The 17,876-nt window shown below is 53.6% G+C and overlaps 5 protein-coding genes across 5 annotated transcripts; 2 read left to right on the top strand and 3 right to left on the bottom strand.

The window, feature by feature from the left end:
• Positions 1-213: 213 nt before the first annotated feature.
• PG986_009496 (uncharacterized protein) lies at positions 214-3,320 on the bottom strand (the record flags this gene model as incomplete). The annotated part of the gene is made up of 5 exons (XM_066845718.1): positions 214-456; positions 536-828; positions 940-2,175; positions 2,259-2,674; positions 3,061-3,320. The coding sequence occupies 5 exons, from the start codon at positions 3,318-3,320 to the stop codon at positions 214-216; spliced, it is 2,448 nt and encodes an 815-aa protein (XP_066698116.1).
• Positions 3,321-4,232: 912 nt separating this feature from the next.
• Positions 4,233-5,614, top strand: PG986_009497 (phosphoesterase; the record flags this gene model as incomplete). Its single annotated transcript, XM_066845719.1, has 3 exons — positions 4,233-4,355; positions 4,458-4,765; positions 4,861-5,614. 3 exons carry the CDS (start codon positions 4,233-4,235, stop codon positions 5,612-5,614), a joined length of 1,185 nt encoding a protein of 394 aa, XP_066698117.1.
• Positions 5,615-6,986: 1,372 nt separating this feature from the next.
• Positions 6,987-9,466, bottom strand: PG986_009498 (Nitrogen assimilation transcription factor nirA; the record flags this gene model as incomplete). Its single annotated transcript, XM_066845720.1, has 6 exons — positions 6,987-7,611; positions 7,676-7,741; positions 7,846-8,127; positions 8,184-8,494; positions 8,550-9,257; positions 9,329-9,466. 6 exons carry the CDS (start codon positions 9,464-9,466, stop codon positions 6,987-6,989), a joined length of 2,130 nt encoding a protein of 709 aa, XP_066698118.1.
• Positions 9,467-10,293: 827 nt separating this feature from the next.
• PG986_009499 (uncharacterized protein) lies at positions 10,294-10,710 on the bottom strand (the record flags this gene model as incomplete). Its single annotated transcript, XM_066845721.1, has 1 exon — positions 10,294-10,710. One exon carries the CDS (start codon positions 10,708-10,710, stop codon positions 10,294-10,296), a length of 417 nt encoding a protein of 138 aa, XP_066698119.1.
• Positions 10,711-15,063: 4,353 nt separating this feature from the next.
• On the top strand, positions 15,064-16,501 carry PG986_009500 (thiolase-like protein; the record flags this gene model as incomplete). Its single annotated transcript, XM_066845722.1, has 2 exons — positions 15,064-15,557; positions 15,619-16,501. 2 exons carry the CDS (start codon positions 15,064-15,066, stop codon positions 16,499-16,501), a joined length of 1,377 nt encoding a protein of 458 aa, XP_066698120.1.
• Positions 16,502-17,876: the final 1,375 nt, after the last annotated feature.

The raw sequence follows: 17,876 nt of genomic DNA on the forward strand, positions 1-17,876 counted from the left end.
GACCGTTTGAATACGGCGTATCAATACATTTGACGAGAGTGGTATATATGGACGTTTTTGAACTCGTACAAAACAAAACCCCTAGACACGCACACAACAGAGAAGTGTTTCTTTTTTTTTACACTCACATTGCCGCTCCCAATCCACCAGCATACACACAGGCTATGCAATTAACGCCTCCTTGCCACCAAGGTTTTACTCATATAGCTACACTCAAATGAAATTCTCATTGAAATCGATGCCCCACAGGTCGTTCAAATTCGTGCCGAGTAAGTCGAGATTGTAGTCTGGATTGGGGCCAAATACTTGGCTCGACTGGCCCGGATCGGCCATGGGCATGAGCCATCCAGGCATTGCCGCGGACGGGAGAGTAGGCGTTGCCGCAACGGTAGTAGAGGCCATTCCCAAGGAAGAGCTCAGGGGGGACGCCCCGTAGATGGAAGAAGGCGTATTTGGCTAGATATCTCACGGGTTAGTGTCATTCTATTTTTATTTATTTTCACGTGGATGGGGTTTGAAGTTTTAAACGCCGTACCTTGGGCCCATTATAGGACTCTGGACCGCTGGGCGGCTGACTGGTATCTACCGTCTGGTAAGCCAGAAGCTTGTAGTGGAGGCTGATAAATCGTTCCGCCGATGACGCTTTAGCAGCATCCGGGGTTTTGATGCCCAAGTGTGTCTCCAATAAGCCAATCCCGGCACACAGGGACGAATAACCCCAAGGGTCGTTGTTGCCGACTCGAAGTATTCGATCTTCTTTCATCGCCACGCACTTCTCCATGAGTCGTATTGTATCATTCGAGTTCGCCACAATAAGCCCGAGTGATTCTGAGACGTCGACTATTAGCAAAAACGGTAGGCAATCAATTTGGACGAAGGTGATAGATGGGGGTATATAGATTGGGGGCTTGTGATTGTCTCCCGCGCACTACCACTAACCTTTGGGTTGGAGAAGTGAAACGTGGGCCAAGTTCATTGCCGCATTCGACGCATCGTCTCGCAGGAAATATAATGCCCTCATCCCTTGCTGGAAGAGGCGGTCATGCATGAGAACAAGGTCCCGGGCTGCATTATAATAGAAATACTCAGCCACTTGGTACTTCGAGTTGAACTGGCGGAGCTTCAGAAAAGGTTGGTGCAGTGGAATGAGATACTGTCGCAGCTGCAAATGAAGCAACGTGTATCCGAGGATGGGTTGAGAAACGGCATCCGCGTCTTTCGTTAACTGGTCCAACGGAGGCAGCGAATCAATCTCTTGGAGAACCAAGTCGCGATACTTGGTAGCTTGGTCCCAGTCCCAATGCGGAGTAGGTCCAGACAGGACCTGACTAAGTTCCAGACGTAGCTGTAAGCTTTGTCGGCTGATGTGCTGATAGGAGGCGAACGTGTACCTGTCTGCGGGACGTGACGCCGGGAGCGACTCTGAATCCTCATCGAAGGCATCGTCCTCTATATTCCGGGGTGCCCTGGCCTGGATGTCCAGCTGACTCAGCATGGTGGGGAGACCTTGCTCGAAGGAGGATTGGATGTCAAACTCCATCATGGTGGCCCAGAGGCGCCTCCTCATCTCACTGTAAAAGGGGGTGATTTTGGTGGAGACGGAGTCTGGGTCACGGTGAAGGCCAACCGAGATGCCGTTAGCCACCAGAGCAGCCGAGGATGCCCACTGTCTCTTTTTCTTGATGACGTTGATTCTCCTGGCGACGTGCAGGAGACATATGATCTGATAGTGGATGAGTTTGCGGTGTTTCTGGCTCTGTTTATCTAGCCAAACATCGCAAGCCTTGATCCATCTCTCCGCGGTCTGGTACGAGCTCGACTTGACACCGACAAATTTGGCCGCATGCTCATCTAGAGAGTTTGATATCGAGAGTATAGCGAGAACTAGTGCAGTGAAAGCAGCGTATCTAGGGGTAGTAGGGTCCCAGAAACTGTTGTACTCGCGCCGAAAGGAGGGAATATGGAGGATTCGGTGAAGTTGCTCGAAATGGTCCAAGTACTTGTTGACGAGCAGGTCGACTTCCGTCTTTGGGGGCAACAGAGCTTCGAGTGACGCATCGGGCTCCAAGAACCGCTTGTCACGGTCCTCCTTGCGCTTCACTCGATCTTTACTCTGTATGTTCAGTGGTCTTAACCACTGATTAGCTGTCTCCTTCATGAACGGCATTAATCCATCTACGACGACATAACGTTAGCTTTGGTTCTTGAGTACGCCATGTTCGGCTCGGGGAAGGAAGGCAACAACAGAAGATCCTTACGTAGTTGATAGAAAGAGGACCAGGAGTTGTGTGGACCGAAGTAACGCGCTTTGAACTGGTTACCCTTCACAAATTGGCATTCGAGACCGTCGGAGGGTTCGTTGGCACAGCCAGGTGGCGCTTCGACCGGGGCCGCCGGGCTTTCCTTGAGCCCCTCTCGCAACGTCGATGGGGAGGCTACAGTCGTGCCATCCGGCGATGTCTGCTTTGATAGTGCGTTTCGGAGTTGGGAAACTTCGAGCTCGAGCCTTTTGATCCTGTCATGGTCCCGGGCAGCGTCTCTGAGGACAGAGGGCTCGATATCCCGACGGGGATGGGAGCTGTCGCCGGTGTGTAAGGACACAAGGCCATGGTCTGATAGAAGGGCCGAGGATGCTCTATCAGATGCCAAACCATCTCCACGGGGGCGGGCCTCACTATACCAGATGGTCAGTCTATATAACCACCCACGCTATCTTGAGTGACTAAGCCAAAGGAACTCTCATAACAGGTACGCGTTACAGCCAGTAAGTGATCGAAGATGACAGCATGCGCCGCCAAAACGAAGCCGATGTGGTTGCTAAACTCAGTGAGCATGGCGGCGTTTTTGGTAGACCACCAATCCACAGTCCGGCCTGGACGGGGTTGTAGGAAACATATCGCCGAGCAAGTGCGACTTCGGCCGAGCACCTATACGAGCCTGGGCCATTTGTGTAGGTGCATGTATATGTATGTATATATAAACCCGACGAGCCGGGTAGCACAAGAAGGTTTCATGCAAGCAGTGGTTTGTTGCAACACAAGCGCAGGAAGTTCCACTTACTAAGTACATCGTTCGGGGGTGCCGGACTTGACACAACGGTCGCAGGGAAGTTCTCTTGAGCAAGACAGCTTGCGGCGGCGGCACTCTAGACACGACAGACGGACCCGCTGTCTTTTGCGCGGCGGGTGACTAGCAGCTGAATCATCATGAGAGTGCGAGCCCTCGTCGTTGTGATCGTCATCTTGTCCGCCCTCTGGGTGGAGCGGATGGGTGATCTTTTCCGGTGCGGCCGCCGTGGTGTCTGCCGTTGTGTCCACCATGGTGGTTGCTGATGATGAGGTTGGTATATCTCGGGCGGGTGGCCAACCCGGAGCAGCAGCACAACGAAAGGAAGCTAGCCACGATAGTTGATTCAGAGATCAGAGATTGATAAGATTACTCGAGCTGAGTTTACAATGGGCCGGGACACGGATGGGCGGTGATACCATGGGGGGGGCCTTTGCTGACTTTGAAGGTATCCGGAGCAATAGGGAAATCTCACGCTCGGAGATGTCGGAAGTCCGAGCATGGGCGAAAATCCCGCGAGCTGACAAACCCAAGGATTCAACCAAACACTACCACCACCCGCCTACCAACACACGCGTCAAACGGCATTTCGCAGTGACTCGTTCGCTTACTCTGGTCAGGGTTTCTCGGAGTAAATAGAAACTGAGCCGAGTACAAATACTAAATAATATGATGAATCCATGGTTGGTTGTTGGCTGTTGCAACTTTAATGCACCGCTCCTGCCATCGAAAACAGGATGGCCAACACCTAATTACTGCGTGGATTGTTCTGCAATAAATAAGACTTACGACCCAACATGAGCGCAACATCGGATGACAGCAGATAGAAAGGGGGGGAAGCATTGGTGCTGGAAACCCAATCAGGTCAGAAAGTTCCATGTATACTTGGATTGAATATATATGGTGTAGGGAAGATAGATAGCCTGGAGGTTAGCTGCCACAGCTCTGGCAGCAAGGTTTACCGTCTGTCTCGTTGCAATGAAATGATGCTCTGGCCTATAGCGAGCCGCGTAGACACGGCTCGCGACCTGCCCCTGAGACCTGAATTGTGGCATTTCTCATCTGAAAACCCGAGCGCCCCAAACAAAGCCTTGTTACTAGATTGTCTGTTGTTGTATACAACGACAAGTCGGGCGGGCCATGCTTATCCAGCGTTGTTTTTAGCGATGTCGAATAACTTCCTGCGCCTACTTTTAGTGGGCTTCCTCGTCGGCCTAGCGCCCGCAAATAGTGCCATCTTCCCCGGGCGGGTCTTCGATAGGTTTATCAGCATCTGGCTCGAGAACCAGGTAAGTTCGCCCGTCGAGCCGCCGCCATTGCTCTCTCTCCCTCTCCTCTGCCTTGGGAGTATTTCCTCAAAATAACCCGACCTCTACGACCCGTCAATGTAGGACTTCGCGCAAGTGATCAAAGACCCCGACTTCGCCATCCTGAAGCGCTACGGCATCCTGCAGACCCGCTACTATGCCAACACGCACCCCAGCCAGCCCAACTACCTCGCCTCCGTGGCCGGCGACCACTTCGGCCTGAACCACGACGAGAGCGTGCGCGTGCCCGACAATGTCTCGACCATCGTCGACGTCCTCGAGACGCGCGGCATCAGCTGGGCCGGCTACTACGAACACATGCCGGGGCCCGGCTACCTGGCCGACTTCAGCCTCGATGCGAACGGTACATGGGACTACGTGAAGAAGCACAAGTAGGTTGAAGTCATTGCTCGGCTATGAGAACACTCCCGGTACTACATTTGAGCGGTTACACCAAACCAATACGTTTGTACTGTAACGCTGACAGCCAACGGGGGGAATCCCCCGCGACCAGCCATTTCGCCTCCTTCGACAGCATCAACAAGAACGGCACATGCCTGGCACAGCTCCGATCCTTCGAAGCCTTCAAGCGCGACCTCGCGGCGGGCACTGTCCCGCAATACGTCATGATGTCGCCGGACATGCGGAACGACGGGCACAACACGACGCTCGAGTACGCGACCAAGTGGGCGCGCGAGTTCCTGCTCCCGCTGCTCAAAGACGACAAGGACAAGAACAGTCTCGGGAAAGAGCGCACGGTGATCCAGCTGACGTACGACGAGGCCGACAGCTACGACCAGCCGAACCGCATCGCCTCGCTGCTGCTGGGCACGGGCGTCCCGAAAAGCCTCGAGGGCACCGAGGACGCCACCTTCTACACGCACTACTCGGTCCTCGCGACGGCGCAGAGCAACTGGGATCTGCCGAACCTGGGCCGCTACGACGCGGCCGCCAACGTGTTCCAGTTTGTCGCCGACGCGACGGGCCACGCGAACCGGGACCCGGCCAACTTGGCGGCGCTGGACAACTCGTTGTCGTACGCCGGCTTTCTCCACAACGAGACGGCGAACCAGCTCCCCGTCCCGCCGCCCAACCTGAAGCTGGTCGGGGCCGGCGGCCAGGGCGTGCTGCCGATGGTGCAGAGTATCTGGAAGGAGCTCGCCGGGGAGAAGTCGCCGTACGACAGCAGTGGAAACGTCTACGACGGCAAGACCGTCCCAGTGTACAGGCCGCAGGAATAGAATCACAAAGATAGATAGTTAGACTAGACAGCTTTCGTGCGTACAATTGAACCAAAGCGTCTCTATAGCCACAGGGGGTGTGTAGCTGAACAATAAGCAAAATGTCTATCTACAGCAGTGATCCTAGTTGCTCACGTCTAGTATGCAATGCGGTCGAGGACCGACTTACCTCGTCATGAGATATGATTAATTGGTTCGTACACGACGATAGGTACTCTGAACTCCACTCAAGCCCGGATTTCATGTTCTCCTGGGTGACTATAATACGATACAGTATATCTCTTTCGGAATCTTCTGTAAATGTAGCAGCGTTTAGAAAAAGAAAAGAAAAACCGCTTAGTGTGTGACATGCAATAAGCGGTGATATATATATAGACAGACAGGGGCATATGCATCACCCCTGCAGCCTTCGGTTTGAATGTCCCGTTGATACACAGCGGCAAACTACGTCGAAGGGGTACTCAAGGGGTACTTGCCAGTTCGTAGCGCCAGGTTCGGTTTAACTCCTCATGTATCATTTCTAATTGCTAGGTTTCATAGTGTGTGTGTGTATGTATGTATGTATGTATGTATGTATGTATGTGTCGTAGAAATGCAAAACAAGACATGTAGACGAGGTATCTAGAAGAAAACAAAAACAATCCGCAAATGTCGGCCGACGCCTTTCAGTACCATTAAGATAGAATCGCCGCCACCAAGATGCGAAACAAGTGATATATAACGTCGAATTTCCAGACTTCGGTGACCTTACTGGCTACCGAGCAGGCCCATATGCTGCGAATGGCAGATGCCACGCCACTCGCCCTCGATTTGGAAAGAAATACAAATGCTCAACGAAAGAGGCATGTTATTTTTTAGCGGGCAAAAGCTTTCGCCTTTGCCGTCCACTCACGTACCCGCTCAGTCCCATCAATGCTCTCCACGGCTTCAATTGCTTTCAAAACGTTGGCCATGGGGGTTCCAATTCGGTTCGTAGGATCGTGGAAGCCCAGATAATGTACAGGGCACACTATGGGCTTGAATCCCTATTCCATCAAGCATTGGGGCATGTCTGGTCTCGCCTGCCTGTGCACTGGACTCAAAGACCGACGACCAAGTCAAAAAGACTATCGTCGTCTGGAGACTTCTCTGCCTCGTGAAACTGAATTAACCGGCACCCGACCCGGCAAGTCGGACTTTCTAGTTCTGGGTAATGATCCACTGTCATAAATTGGCACAAGGTTGCGGTGGCAAAGGGGGAGGGCAACCCCGTTTTCGACTCCGACCTCGCACAGCGGATCGCATTCGAAGGGTCGTGAAGAAGGACCCAAGTCCACAACGTAAAGATGCCTGGCCTCTTGAGCATATTTCGTTGCGTGTGGTTGGTTAAGGGCTAAGGCTGGTATCTGACCCATCCTCCATTGGCGGTCAGATTGAAGCGATTGGTTTCGGTTGATTTGCCTTTGCTGGCTTGTGGTTCCAACCAGCGGATGAATTCGTGCAGTGAATGGTCAATGGGCTCCTTTGTTGCGCTGTAGACACCAATAGGCCATTGCGACCGAACCTCACGAATCATTATGGCCATCCTGTCGTCCTCATCGTCGCAGCTCGCAACCTCGCGCTTCAATACCTCCGAGAGCTCCGAGTCCTCAGGGCGCAGTGAGCCCAGGAGGAAATGGAAGACAGCTTCTGCGCCGTAGTAGTTCCGCCCTTGTTCCCATATGCCCTTGGCGCATAGGACCAGGGTCGAGATAAGGCTTTTCCGCTTTTCAGAGTCGACATCCTTCTTATCCGCATCTCTCAAATCGCTCAACGTGCCGAATGCAAGCATCGGGAGAAACTGTAACAATGTGGTGTCGTAAGACTCGAAGCCATGACGAAGGTAGTAGATGCGAACGAGAGTCTCGAAGCAAGCCTTTGACTTGGCTACAATCAATTCCGGCGCAGGATGATTGCTCGCCGGTTCGATATGCATATAGGGTTCAAACAAGCCCACCAGGAGTATGTGGAAATGCATGCTGGTTCGGGGTATTTGGATTAGAACAGGCTAGTGATTGAGAGGGCGAGCCGGATCAAACTCACTGAAGCTTCAAATGGCTTGGCAGAGCTATTCGATCAGGGGTCAGAGCCTCTGGAAGTCGCTGGTACCTGAGTTCGTTTAGTATGAGACCAACGAAGATGCACTATGTTACACGGGGAGTCGGCAGGACGTGCGAGCGCCGGATACTTGCCAATTGATAGGGCGCACTTACCAGATCTGCAGTTTACCATATGCGCCATAGGCGTCATTTAACGTTATGCAACTCGAGCTTTGTGGCTCTTTGAACGATTTCTGGGCAACTTCATTCATAATCTCGCGAAACTCTGAGATGGCCCTAAAGACGGCACCGTTGGAGATGCTTGTAGCCGTGTCGCTCCCCGGAAACTTGACTCGCACATCGCCATAGTAGTCCGGCTCAGCGTCAGGGTTCGGCAGTGGGCAGGTGGGTGGCTCATCCACCAATGGCGGCCTGAAATTGTGGTAACAGACTGCACTGTACGCCGGTCTTAGTATCTATCAATTCCCGAAAAGCAGTGATGTCTTGCTTACGCTTGCCAGTTGAACAGACTCCAGGCCGTGGTACCAGCAACGATCTGCCACAAACGGCTCGACTCTCGGCTGTGAACAAAAAGATCAAGCTGTCGCGCCAGACTCAGAGATTTGAGTAAAAATGGCCATCCTAACTCGTCAATGCCATTTATGATGCAAACCGAATTGAGGATCGCAGCAGCCTGCACGGTCGTGATCTTGGGAGATCCCTGATCGAGCTCCAAGAGTCGTTTGGCCTCCGCCAGAAACCGATACCCCATATTATCGGGGTGCCAATAAGCAGCCCGAGACTTGAACTCGCTGTTTCCGTGCTATGGAAGGGTCAGCGATTCGCAACGGGGCAAATAGTATATGCGGAAAACCCACCCATGCGGCTGCAAGCACTGCATTCACGAGAAGAGGTGAACAGAATCGGAGATCCCCGCTCAACAAATCATCAAGAAAGAGGTCCTTGTGGAAAAAAGGGTGAAACGGATATTCGAAGATGAAGTATATCTTCAAAAGGCGGCGCAGAAGCATGTTGTCGGGAGTCACAGCTGTCCACTTTGCAATATCGGCCGACTCAAGTTTGGGATCGGCCATCTCAGCCGTATGGTAGGGCACCAAGAACATCCTCTGCGATTCATCCGACATGATCGTCTCCAGATCGACGGCGGGCGATTGGCGTGGGGAGGGATGGATTAGAGCCCTTTGATGTAGTGTTGATCCCAAGTACGGGTTGGACCGGGCGTCGCCGTCCAGATTGGGTGGCATTTCTCGTATGTATGGGAACTCATATCGAAATCGATCCGGGGCTCGGAGGCGGAGTTGGAGGAGAAGGTCGCCGGCTTGCATGGTTTTCACGATAGCTGCAACATCGTCGCCGGCTCGAATCCGTCGAAGAACTATGTCCGCGTCGGGTCCCTGTCGACTCCTGAGGATCGTGTAGAGATCCTCGTAGGCCTCGCATTTTGCCTGGAGGTCAGTCAATCGGCGCTTCTGCGCGGTGAGGTGGGTTTCCGTCGGGAGGGTTTTGTATTCGCAGGGAGTCTGTCGCTCAACACAGATAGCACACCGCGGTCGCTCGGCGGTACACTAAGTAGTGGACAGTCAGTCGCGCATACAGAAGAAAACAACCGATCCGTGTGGAAGATGGGCAAAACAACCTTGGACTTTCTGCGGCGGCAGGCCTCGCAGGCGGCCTTGCTTGCAGTTCGCTTGGGTACCTGGGGAGTAGGCGACGAGTCGGAGCTATTTTGTTGTCCACGGCCGGCGGGCAGCAATGGGCGCAGCGAACGCGACATGACCTGCAAGTGGCAGCTTCTCGGGTGTGCTGCCAACGATGCCCAGGCGACACAACCGGGATTGGCAATCCTACACCCAGTGCGAACCCGAAACGAACAATCCTCCCAGCGCTTGAACCGCACGATGGATTATGTTAATCGCCCAGAACCCTGCGAGGAAATAGTGAGGCTGGTGCAAGTGGCGGTTGTGGCGTGTTGAACGGTGTGGACCATGTCGCTTTCAAGTTTCCCATCAGTCTGCCTCGGACGAAGGGCAAGTGTCATGGTATGGTCGGTGGTCGACGGAAACGAGGGTGCCAATCGCCTGGGATCAAAATGCATATGGGTTAGTTTTGGCCCAAGTCACGAGACAAGCCGTGCCCGCCCCGTTGTATGAATGCCCGAATGGACGGAGTGTGAAGGGTGCGGGAGAAGGCTGAAGTGAAGCGCCCGTGGATGGAGTGTTGTAGACGGTCGAGCTGGTGTTCGTTGCGTGGTATTCCAGCGCTGGGTGCCCTGTGCAATCGGCGGGTTTGGGGGCAGAATGCTAGTGAGTGTCGGTGTGTTAAGGCAGTAGTGTATCGCCAATGCTGATGCTGCCCTCTATGCCTCGCCCAATCTGATGCTGATTAGGCTGATCTTGGTAGGTACACACCAGCTTCATCTCCAGTTGTTGAGCCTCGCGCCCAAACCCAGGTCAATGGAACAAGACCTTTTCCGGTAGCTCAAACCAATGGACAGCGGAGCGGATGCCGGACGTATCCGGAACAGGTCACCCCTCCTGGGGGTTGCATGTAAGCGCCCCTGGTCGTGGGGACAGTAGATTTAGCACAAACGGCGGAGAGGTGCTACTGACTGACGGGGGCAGGAAGCTTGTAGCCATGTTGCCTTGCCAGCCCAGCAGCGAGACGAGCGTCGGCTCCAGCGAAGCCAAACCGGCAGGCGGCCATGGGCACAGGTTTCGGCTCCTGCAAAAAAACGCCAGCGTGAGTATGGAGATGGGTAGGAAAGGAAATGAAAGAGAGGTAAGTCGAAACTCGGTGCGAGCGAGGAGAGTTTGGGCGTTCTTGAAGCTGGTCTCTTGTCTTGACCTGTTCCAGAGGGAAACCCACTAGGTTGGCCAGAATCGGCCTGGCCACCACCCACCATGCAATTTTCCTCAGGTCAACGGCCAGAACGGCGCTATTGCGACGCCACTGATCAATGGGGGCTAGGCATGGACGCACGCTTTGCGTAACAATGCGAGTATCGTCTCGTCCGTTCATTGTTGCCCTCCATTGTTGCATGATTTTGAATTTCTCCTCTTACCGAGCTGTCCTGTAAAAAACCACCCTACCAAACTCAATTAGCTCTATCCCTGAAATCGACATCGCTTAAGCCCTTCCGGCCCTCACCGCGGTCTGGGGGCGGACTGGGGAAAGATAAGCAACTAACCGAGCGACTAGCATCTGGCCCAGCATCTGGCTGGCTGGCTGGCTGGCTGGCTGCTGCTGCTGCCGCTGCTGCTGCAGATTGGCCCTCCCGCGCTCCAAAAACTGCGATTAGCCAACCAAGACAAGGACACAAGTTAACACATCAGCCAGCAAGATGTGCTTCGAGTTGGCCCTTGATCCATTCCCGCTTTCGATTTGCGCATGCACAACACTTGTTAAGCATCGGAGAAAGAGGCGAAGGGGATAGAAAAAGGTATTCCGCCGTTACCGTCGCCGTGCACGGTTTTGGTTTTGCAACTTATCTTATACTGGCCATCTAGGGCAAATAGCATGGTGACGAAATCCGGGCAAGAAATGTTTGCTTTGTTAGCATCCCTCATCAGCCCGCGAAGGCCTCCATCTCGTGGACGTTGCCTTCGAGGCCTATGATATGGCTTGTATGGCTTGTATGGCTTGTAGTATAATCTTCGGAGAGGACTTTGCTCTCTCCAGCCTGCACCAAGCAGTGTTCCCGGCTGCAGGTTTGCTTGTACTACCTCACCTATATGTATACTGCAAGAGAGGCCTGGCCATACCGCCGAGTGATGGTGATGCGTTATCCCTGCGCATCTTGATGAATGCAAGCGTACAAAGGTTAAGATCACTTGATCCATTACTACTCGTCGAAAGCCCTGTTGTTGTAATTGGGTTTCTCGGCGTCTGGGTATTGTTCAAATGGGGGTTCCTTTGGTCGATACGGTCGAGGTCTAGGGACCGGCAAGATCGAGATGAGGTTTCCGGTAGCTAGCTAATCGCAGTTTGGTCTTCGGTATCGGTTCGGCTGCACACTGGTTCATCTTACGCAAGCGCAGAGGAGGAGTCTCCTGGCTTGACGTTCGAAAGGGGCATTCGAAGTGCGTATTGGCATGGATGGTCCCATGCCAAGGAATTTCGAAGGGTTCTTAATAGTGCCGCCACTCGCCAACGTGATGGAACATGATGGTAGCTTTGTTGCAAGGTTGGTTCTTGTTGAAGATCGACTCGGGGTTGGGTCATTCGTGTAGGTGACGAGTTTCGAGCCAGCGTATTGCGATCGAGCATATATAGCTTTGGGACTGTACAAACAAGCAGTCGGCTCCCATGCCGGATATTTCGGAGGAAAGAGCCCAAGTAGTGGCTAGAAAGACAGAAGTCGAGGGACATGGACGATGTCGGAATAGGGTTGGGTTTTGTGCGTGCAGAAGAGAGGCGGGCGGACACAGCCAGCCTTACAAAGGACGAAATGAACCTTCTTTTTGATAGCGGAGGCGCCTCCGGCTCCGCTGGTTGCCTGCCCACCGGTCCTGCAAAACCCTCGCATGTACACACGCGCGCTGTAAGTAAGTCTTCGGGACCTCGTTCCGCTTCGGCTGATCCACCAGTAATGTCGCATGCATAGCGACTGGGGGGCTGCCGCTACAGGGAGAAATTGCATACAGCAATCTATCGATACTTTTTCGAATCGCGGTCCCTTGATTGGTGCGTTTCCAGCTTAGGGGGGTTCTGATTCGTGTGAACTGCAACCTGGACCAACCTTGAGTCGATGGACGTGAGGGCGAGACGCCCACGACTTCAGCTGCATTGGGGTTCCTATTCTTTGCATGGCTTCGCGGTCTTTATCAGCCAAACAGAAAACCTATGTGTAACACCGCAGAGCAACCAGCTCGCTTGGAGCTGAATATTCCGATTGGAGAACCGAAGCCGGATTGCGTCCGGTCAGACTTCGCCAATCAAAAGCACTGTTTGCCGCAGGTACCGCTGCTCCAAGACATTGTAGAAGCAAACGACTTGAAGTTCACCCAGTACAGAGGAGTACCTTTGAAGGTTACACAACTGTTTCTGCCGTCGAATTGGTACGTTCCTAACACGCGGCATCCAAGGCTAGGGTTGAATCCACTCATCGATGTTATTGTATTCTATGTGAGTTTAAGTCCTTTAAAGTAACATACTACCGTCATTCTCATTTGCACCGAAGCCAAACTTGATTCAGTTGAAAGGGTCTCAGAGAGCAGCCCATCGCGGAGAGTCGAAGACGGATCTGGATCAGTGAGCATGGAATTTTCGGTGATAATGCTTAGTAGTCGAATATGTATGGTTGAAAGGATCCACGGATGGCGTAAATCTCTGACCCTCTTTGAAATACCGGTACCACGGATAGGAATGGCGCTATTGTGGTCTTCTCCTGGCGATTGAGTCAGGCTAGCATGCGTTTTCTTCTCGGCATGTGTCATTCGGTGGCTGGCTGCCCACGTGTGTCTGGGCGGAATATCAACAGGAGATGCATTTACACGGACACTTGAGCATATCGCTCTCGACTTCTTTGATATGGTTCCCTACAAGCATGGCCATCTCGCACCTAGCAAGAGCGACCGTTTCCAGTGCTGTTTCTCTGTACGGCGCCCATACCCAGGCCTTGTATAGTGGCAGTGGCAAGTTCCGCCGGTGACCGCACACCCCCGGCTATTCCTCGCCGTATAGTGCTAGACTAAACTCTAACACAGTTAGCATTGGTACATGTATGACAGCACAGCACAGTATTGAGTCGGAACTGCCACAAAAGTTCTCATGTGGGGTCCTGGCACTGGGGTCTTACGATGGTTTGATGGAGCCATGAAACCAGGGAAGTGGGATACTGACAAGAGAGGAGAGTGACCATCTCAAGATCCATGAAAAGTGCTCGGCCGGGCCTGGCCAAGACTGACCCGGGCCAAGTTGGCATGGGGCGCGTCCAAATCCCGATGCGCGAGACTGTCAGTTCCTACTTGATCCGTAGACCTCCGGTACCCAAAAAATAAAACCCGAAAGGGGCTTGTGCAGGACCGGCCTTTAGGAGGGCAGGTGGTCCCCATGAGTCCATGGGCGTGGCTCAGTAATAAGGTTCCGGCCGTCGAGAATTTTCGGGGCATCTTTTCAGGACAGTGTCGACCTGATCCGTGATTATCGGGTTTGGACGAGTATATGCATGTATATAGTATAGGAGGATCCGTCGAGGACTAGCTTGGGCGCGGAGTGGGGACCCGACTTGTCATCCCTAGTGCATCTCGCACTCAATCTATCAGCACAGATCTATTGGCCTGCGCTTTCCCCTTTGCGGCAGTCCTCCCAAAACGGTGGGAGCCCTGAGCCTCTTGGCCACGCGAATCAAAATTAGGCAACCCGCCTGCCGCTCAGCACCCGGCTTGACCTCGGGGTTTTTCTTCCCAGGACAGGAGAAGCCCGGATCTCGAGCAGTACTCGAGAGGGGATTTCGCGGTCGAGAGATTCCAAGCTCGTTGCCGCGATCCGTCTAGGCTCTGTTTTGTATGGCCATCTCATTCTCATACCATAAACACCATATGACATGACATGTCAATCTACCTACTGTACCTACAAGGTCGCACGGACCTGCCTGTGCGATGCGGTTACCTACATACCTGCATTCGCCTGAATAACATGCCAGCGCGAGTGCGAGGCGACAGTTGACCTCGCCTCGCTATTACTACCAGACACTACTCAATAATACACATAGTAGTAGTGCAGCCGAGTCGGTTGATTCCCGACAATGTTGGTTGCCAACTACCGCCGCCCCCCACGCCCGCATCCACACCTGCAGTATGCCAGTATCTACAAGAGAGCTCCTACCCGAGCACCTCGGCAAGCGTACCTACCATTGCTACCTCTGATTTGCAGACGGGGTTTGCGGCCGCCGCGGGAGGGCTTGTGGCCAGAATTGTGGCCTTGTGGCGTGCAGTTCATGTCGCATGGAGAGGTCACCTCGTCAATCAATCGGAAGAGGGGGTCGTATTGTTGATTGATGTTGTACCTTTGACTTTTGTCGCCGTCAGCTCCACGTCTCGCACTATGACCGAATCGGACAATACCTCGGTCCATGCTGACGCTGTGTGGCCACTGGCCAGTGTTCCCCCGCGCTTGCCTGTCGCACCGCAACGGCCATCATTGCACAGATTCATGGGGTAGCGGCCGGCGGGTCAAAAACCACATAAATCAATACCCGCGCAGCTAGATACTTTAGCCTCACCTACCCCGGATTTCGACGCGACACCGACATCAACCAGGACACTTACCACTCCACTGCCAACGCGCCCATCTACAGTAACTTGTTTCAAGCCCAGCGCCAAGTTAGGTAAGCAAGTGAGTGGTTGTTTGTTTGTCAGATTGGCCGTCAAGATGCCGTCCAAACAGAAAGCCCCTGTCTACGTCCTGGGCGTGGGCATGACCAAGTTCATCAAGCCCCGCGGCAAGGTCGACTACACCGAACTGGGCTTCGAAGCTGGCGTCAAAGCCATGCTAGATGCCCAGATCAACTACGACGATGTTGAGCAGGGCATTGCCTGCTACTGCTACGGCGACTCGACCTGCGGCCAGCGAGTCTTCTACCAGTTCGGCATGACCCAGATTCCCATCGTCAACGTCAACAACAATTGCTCGACCGGCTCGACCGGCCTTGCCATGGCCAGAACCACCATTGCCTATGGCGGGGCCGACTGCATCCTGGTCGTGGGCTTTGAGAAGATGATGCCCGGCAGTCTCCAGAGCTTCTTCAACGACAGAGAGAACCCCACCGGCACGAGCGGCATGATGATGGCCGAGACCAGAGGCGTCACCAATGCCCCCGGCGCAGCCCAGATGTTCGGTAATGCGGGACGAGAATACATGGAGAAGTAAGTCGGCCCTCCCCGTGGTGTGGAAGGAGCTGTGGCCCCTAACACAACACCGCCGCAGGTATGGCGCTAAGCTGGAGGATTTCGCCGAGATTGGCCGCATCAATCACCTGCACTCTGGCAAGAACCCTTACTCGCAGTTTCAAGACGTCTACACACATGAGCAGATCATGAAGGCGCCCATGATCCACGAACCCCTTACTAAGCTGCAGTGCTGCCCTACCTCGGATGGCGGCGCCGCGGCTGTCTTGGTCTCGCAGGAATTTCTCGATGCCAGGCCGCACCTGAAGGACCGCGCAATCCTCATTGCTGGCCAATGTCTTGCGACGGATGCCCCGAGCCTGTTTTCGAAGAGCTCAATTGATTTGATGGGGTTTGAGATGTCCAAGTACGCAGCGAAGATGGCTATGGCCGAGGCAGGTATCGCTCCCGGTGATGTCCAGGTCTGCGAGCTCCATGACTGTTTCTCTGCGAATGAGATGATCACCATTGATGCGCTCGGTCTCTGCGAAAAGGGCAAGGCCCACGAAATGGTACGGAAGGGCGACATCACCTATGGCGGCAAGATGGTCATCAACCCCTCTGGTGGCCTGATCTCGAAGGGCCACCCTCTCGGCGCTACCGGCATTGCGCAATGCGCAGAGCTAGTCTGGCACCTTAGGGGATGGGCGAACAATCGGGACTTCCCCCACACCAAATACGCGCTGCAACATAATTTGGGTCTGGGAGGAGCCGTCGTCGTAACTGTTTATTCCCGACCAGACCGGAGTGAGGCGCCGAAGCTGGACTCTGCCACGATCGGTACGATCAACAAACTGGGTTACAACCCAGCTATCGAAGCCAAGGGCTTCACCGCAGCCCAGGCAGCAGCCGTTCGCAGCAAGAGCAAGTCCAGTGCCTGGGCACTGCAAGACACCCTGAAGAAGGTTGAGGCCAGGTTCTAGAGGAGTGGTGTGACGACTATCAAAGTATGTATGTAGGTAAATAATTTATGTTTCCGCTTACCTGCAGCATCAATGCCAGCAATGCATTTCTTTCACTGGGCTATCTATGTGTACCTGCGTAGCCCCAGTCCCAGTCCCGTCCCCCTATGCATCACGACATCCCGAGCGCGACTCAGTTGAATGGCGCCTATTGTCTGGTGATGTTTCCAGACACGAGATGAGACGGCCAGGTCTTTTGTGGAGATGGTTGCTGTTTTTTTCCCCTTAACAGACCGTTCTAGGCGTCGATCAAACGTCGACAGTTCTTGCTCGCCCAAAGCGAAGCACCAGGGCATTGCCATTTCATGCGCTCCAACTCTAGATCAGGCAATCCAGGCATTGTGCCTGTAGCTACGTCAGCATAATGCCGTTTCCCCACACACGAGTCTCGGGTCAATTGTCGGATTTGGCATTGTTCGTCCGCCCGAGCCCGAGATGTTTTGACTGTTAGATGGAGAATAGTGCTTGTCTGAACGATAAACGGTTTGTTGAGTATTACTCGTGCTTATGACACTCGTACGGACTGATTTTTCCCGTACACCAGAAACCGGCAGTTGGCGATGATTATCGAGAACAGCCGAGCCGCCCCCTTGAGCCGGATGGGATATGTGCATCCTCCAGGGGGTCACCCCTGCCAAAGCGTCACTTCTGCCGAAACCTTAAAATGGGTTGCAACACCAGCAGGCCAGGGGCCAGATATAGCAATCGCAGACGACAGAAGCATCAGTGGCAAATGCGACCCCACGGCACGGCACCGCCCCCTTGGATCCTCTCTCTGCCTTGGGTTATCGTCTGTGAGGCCTCAATCAACTCGAGGCATGTTTCTTATCGCCAACTCCCTGATAATAGAAAGGCCTCGGGTGCCCACAGTATCCGTCATGGTGGGATGTCGGAACAGCTGAAGTGATCCAACGCAGCCCAACCCGGCATGTGTGCATCAAGGCCATGACTGCCCTGCCTCAAAATAGAAAGCCTTGCCCTATCCCTCTGGTCCGGGGAAGGTGCAATCTCTCGTGGCTTGGCGAGAACAAAAAGAAGCACCCGCGCTCGGAAAAACAAGACTATCAGAAAAAACACTCTTCCTGGACTTGACGACCTGAACCGATCCCTACCCGTGGCTGCGACTTGTTTCTAGGCTCCTCCGAGCCAAGCTATACATATACAAATGGTAGTTGCTGCCGTTTTGCAAAAAAGTCTATCTCGAAAGGGGTCAACGAAACGTGGATTACATAGAATCGTGATTGTCAGCTTCTTCTTTTCTTCCCTCTTCCAACTTCTGCCGTCTCGCCAGGGGTGTGTTTCGGTTCCATACACACTAGAAACAAGAACGAATCGC

Source organism: Apiospora aurea (assembly GCF_038362705.1).
Source record: "Apiospora aurea strain CBS 24483 chromosome Unknown utg000006l_segment0_segment0, whole genome shotgun sequence".
NCBI lineage: Eukaryota > Fungi > Ascomycota > Sordariomycetes > Amphisphaeriales > Apiosporaceae > Apiospora > Apiospora aurea.